Source organism: Procambarus clarkii, chromosome 18, assembly GCF_040958095.1.
Source record: "Procambarus clarkii isolate CNS0578487 chromosome 18, FALCON_Pclarkii_2.0, whole genome shotgun sequence".
In the NCBI taxonomy this organism is placed as follows: domain Eukaryota; kingdom Metazoa; phylum Arthropoda; class Malacostraca; order Decapoda; family Cambaridae; genus Procambarus; species Procambarus clarkii.
In genome coordinates, this window is record NC_091167.1 from 32,363,025 (window position 1) to 32,368,294 (window position 5,270).

The window sequence follows — 5,270 nt, forward strand, 5'->3', positions numbered from 1 at the left end:
TATTGATACTATATACGCCAGAAAAGACCGACCCTTATAGCTATTGTTCCAGGAACACCGGAGAAGACCGACCCACATAGCTATTGTTCCAGGAGCGCCAGAGAAGACCGACCCACATAGCTATTGTTCCAGGAGCACCGGAGAAGACCGACCCACATAGCTATTGTTCCAGGAGCACCGGAGAAGACCGACCCACATAGCTATTGTTCCAGGAACACCGGAGAAGACCGACCCACATAGCTACTGTTCCAGGAGCGCCAATGTAGAGTGACAGATGGAGGAGACACGCCCCGGCAAGGTGTTCCATTAGTCGTCCAGGAAGCCAGGTTATCCAGCTCTCTCACAGCGGCCTGTCTACCGGAGTGCTGACTGTGATCCCTCGCCGCCTGGAGTCCCGATGAAATAAGAGTCTCCAACAGACTAATCATGAAAAGCTATAGTGACTATTGTTGTTATTTATGTTGACGAGATATCACCCGATTGGTTTGACGTTGGGCTTAAAGACTATCAACCCCTGGAGGGGTTATTCTTGAAACTACGAATACTTACTGACCGGAAATAGTCCATAGTGCAGGTCTAAGGTAATCTCTCTCTCTCTGTATATACACCGAGTAGCGAGGTTACCCCTTGATGTACATGTTCCTGGTCACGGGACAGCCGGCTGCTGGATGTCAGTGTTGAGCGATGCCGTCCAGGGTTACCTGGTTGATGGGGTTCTGGGAGTTCTTCTACTCCGGCCCGAGGCCAGGCTTGACTTGTGAGAGTTTGGTCCACCAGGCTTCACACTTCCTCCCGGACGGAGTTGCCCAAACTAACACTGAAGGGGTATGAGCGTTATATGAAAATCTATCATCACTCTATCAAACAACTTTGCATAGGCATAAGGGTTTTGTTTACCTGTGAATGCGTACATATATACCTACATGTGGACGGATGTATGTGTGTATGCATTTGCATGTTTGTATATGTGTGGGTGTAAATGTATTTACAGGTGTGTATATATGGGTGTATGATATATTTACCTGTCTAGGTATGGGCACTCTTTAGGCTGCTCCCCACAGCAACACACACACCCACAGCAACACACACCCCCCACAGCAACACACACCCCCCACAGCGACCCACACCACCACAGTTCTCGGATCTTATACCCGTCAAGGAGTGGGTAAAGTTTAAGTCATCTGCTGCCTCCTCCGTGGGGGTAGGAACCGAGAACTTTGAACTTAATCAGCAAGTTATGAGTGAGCAAGTGTGAAGGAGAGGAACTATGGTAAGTTTGGGGGTAATTAGCAAGGCGTTTTCTGCCAGCGGTCTCTATGAACAACCTCGAGAGAGAATTATAGTTTACATACATATATATGCCTTTTATTGCTCGCTAAAACAAAGGAGTACATCGTGTTATTTACTATGGAAATAAACAATTCACGTGATTATTATTGAACAGGAAACCAAACTTTAACCATTAATTACTGAGCCCCTTTTTTTCAGCCTGTCAAGGCAATATTTATAGCTTAGCCTAACATTTTAAAAGTACTACGATCACCTTCTGTGGTTGTTCAATAAATCTCTGAACTGTATGTTTGACAAATCTTTCACCCTGTCCACGGAAGACAGAAGAAAATGTATATATGCTAGTTAGCATTGTAAATGTGTGGCCACGTCTGTGGTAGAAAATAATAATACAAAAAGCAATATTAATTAGAACTAGATCCTGCTGATTCACCGTGTAGCCGAGGTGTACTGCGCTGTTACACATGAACATAGGCGGGACCTTTGACACCTGAAGATGCGCAGGACACATAATGTATGGGATAAAGTACCCATGATGGTCCTGTTATGAATAAAATAGAGATACAGGGGGACGACTCCCTTAGTACTCGTGAATTATTAATTCTCAGGGAGGCGAGCCTCACCGCCAAGACCCCAGAGTGTCTATCTGTGGGGATGGGGGGCGGTGACGACCCCTCCCCCCCCCTTTCATACTTACCCCGCCAAAACCTCCCGTCTCCACCACACACACACACACACACACTCGAGTCATTTTTAGCCACACACCAATGTCCAAAAAAGGCGGAGTCCAAGAGCTAATGCTCGAGCCGGCAGGCATGAGCATGGGTACACACTCACAAAAACCATCAACACATGTACACAAACAACTGTGTATATGTGAATGCTACTCTGTACTCATCTATAGGCACGATATCTGTATATGTTGATATACAAGAGACGACCCTTACAAACACTCACAGCGCCCTCGCAAAGGAGAACAAACTTATCTTACCTACCAAACACACACTCGTCGTGTCAGCAAGGCGGACAGCCATCCTGCTTTTATAACTCATTCTAAATTCCACATTTCCTAAACTTTTCTTTCACTTACACCTCTCTATCTTATTTACTCCACCCTCCCCTCCCCCAGAACACACTAACACGCGCGCGCCAAGGTGCTAGGCTAGTCACAAGGGGCTAGGCTAGTCACAAGGGGCTAGGCTAGTCACAAGAGGCTAGGCTAGTCACAAGGGGCTAGGCTAGTCACAAGGGGCTAGGCTAGTCACAAAGGGCTAGGCTAGTCACAAGGGAGTAGGCTAGTCACAAGGTGCTAGGCTAATCACAAGGGGCTAGGCTAGTCACAAGGGGCTAGGCTAGTCACAAGGGGCTAGGCTAGTCACAAGGGGCTAGGCTAGTCACAAGGGGCTAGGCTAGTCACAAGGGCTAGGCTAGTCACAAGGGGGCTAGGCCTCCTTATGAGCCTAGAGGGAGAGGAGGCCACGAGTCTGGTGCCATCATAGCCAGGCTTCGCTCGTCTGGAGATGGTGACGGCTAGGTCCAAACACCTGCTCGACGCTCTGAGACACCCAGGGGACGGTCTCGACACCTGTCAGACAGACACCTGTCAGACAGACTGACACAGACACGTACTATGTATCCCTCTGATGTCAGGCTCAGTAATGCATATGTGCCATTATAATTTTGTTTAAAGAATTGCCGAAAAAAACATCACTGTTGATTTGCGAACTACTGACGTCAAACAGCATCTAAATTGAGGTAAATTCAGGTAAAATTCGCTGACAGACGCGGTATGTTCCCTCAATAATAAGTGACCTCGGTAATATGCTGGCTTTTAAATATATGAAATAATCGTTATCGTATACATTAGGTGATTCAACATGTAAATGCATTTACAATGTCATTGCAATCCGGATAAAAGCAACATTAAAAACCAAAACTTGATCCGGATGTTCACTAAAAGCAAACTCTGGCAATTATACCTGATGCATTTTTTTGTTAAATCTGCATACAGAGCGGAGCTTCGTTATCTGTTGATAGCAGATTGCTGTTGTGGGCGGAACTATACTACCGATAATGCACCTCAAGATAAAATGGTATACAAGTGTCAGTTAAAGTATTCTGGACTTTTGTTGATGGTTGTGAACCTGTGTTGATGGTTGTGAACCTGTGTTGATGGTTGTGAACCTGTGTTGATGGTTGTGAACCTGTGTTGATGGTTGTGAACCTCTGTTGATGGTTGTGAACCTGTGTTGATGGTTGTGAACCTGTGTTGATGGTTGTGAACCTGTGTTGATGGTTGTGAACCTGTGTTGATGGTTGTGAACCTGTGTTGATGGTTGTGAACCTGTGTTGATGGTTGTGAACCTGTGTTGATGGTTGTGAACCTGTGTTGATGGTTGTGAACCTGTGTTGATGGTTGTGAACCTGTGTTGATGGTTGTGAACCTGTGTTGATGGTTGTGAACCTGTGTTGATGGTTCTGAACCTGTGTTGATGGTTCTGAACCTGTGTTGATGGTTGTGAACCTGTGTTGATGGTTCTGAACCTGTGTTGATGGTTCTGAACCTGTGTTGATGGTTGTGAACCTGTGTTGATGGTTGTGAACCTGTGTTGATGGTTCTGAACCTGTGTTGATGGTTGTGAACCTGTGTTGATGGTTCTGAACCTGTGTTGATGGTTGTGAACCTGTGTTGATGGTTGTGAACCTGTGTTGATGGTCGTGAACCTGTGTTGATGGTTCTGAACCTGTGTTGATGGTTCTGAACCTGTGTTGATGGTCGTGAACCTGTGTTGATGGTTCTGAACCTGTGTTGATGGTTCTGAACCTGTGTTGATGGTCGTGAACTTGTGCTGACTGGTCCTGAACCTGTACTCATCAATTTTCATCTTCAATATCGTGCTTCAGCTCTAGTCCCCGCCTTTTCAGCCACCGGTTGCTTACTCTAACGCAGTGACTCCTACCTATCTTGCTACCACATCTTCTTGTGATATTATTAACGGAGTTGGTCCCCACCCCGATCAGCCCCCCCCCATCCACTGCTCAGCCCCACCAAACCAAGCAACATATACAGTCCAACCCCTCAAAGGCTAGGCCAACCCCGCCCCAGAGCCCCAGAGCCTATCCGCCAAGGGAGTTTGTGTTACCCATTAACTATAGTGTTCAACATCACACTAACAACAGAAGAGCTACCGGAAATCTTGAAAAAGGCAAATGTAATTCCAATATTCAAGAAAGGGAACATATGTGGACCACTAAACTATAGATCAGTGCCGTTAACATGCATGACATGGAAGATTCTAGAAAAAAACATCGGGAAAAGGATTGTAAAATAAATACATTTATATAAATAAAAAAAAAGGTCATGCAGGTGAGTCTGAGAAGTTCTCGTTCCCTGGGTCGGGTGGAGGGGACTGTAATACACTGAGGGAAGAGGTCGAAGCCAATTCCATCCACAACTTTTAAAAAGAAATATGATGAAAACTTTAATATTGAGAGAAGTAATTAGTGCCCCAGGTTTGCCAGGAGGCGGGGGGCATAAAGAGCTATACATCTCCCTCTCTAGTAATGTTGTATATATATATATATATATATATATATATATATATATATATATATATATATATATATATAACATATACTAGGAGTATATACTAGGTGATCCTGCAGGTACAAATAGTTGAGTATATAATAGGTGAGTTAACACACACACACACACACACACACACACACACACACACACACACACACACACACACACACACACACACACACACACACACATATATATATATATATATATATATATATATATATATATATATATATATATATATATAATATTATATATATTTTATATATATATATATATATATACATATATATATATATATATAATATATATATAATATAACATTATATATAGTTCTCCCCCACACACCACTCTCCCACAGCTCTCCCCTATCACCCCAGCCTGTTCCCTC

The 5,270-nt window shown here is 44.3% G+C and overlaps 1 protein-coding gene across 1 annotated transcript; it reads right to left on the reverse strand.

Moving 5' to 3' along the window:
* Positions 1 to 3,398: 3,398 nt before the first annotated feature.
* LOC138366060 (EF-hand calcium-binding domain-containing protein 5-like) lies at positions 3,399 to 4,175 on the reverse strand. The gene has a single exon (XM_069326788.1). The coding sequence runs from the start codon at positions 4,173 to 4,175 to the stop codon at positions 3,399 to 3,401; it is 777 nt and encodes a 258-aa protein (XP_069182889.1).
* Between the last annotated feature and the right edge of the window lie 1,095 nt (positions 4,176 to 5,270).

Bases quoted from the DNA above. Each gene is read 5' to 3' on its own strand.
- LOC138366060 (XM_069326788.1), bottom strand. From the start codon at position 4,175: ATGAAAATTGATGAGTACAGGTTCAGGACCAGTCAGCACAAGTTCACG.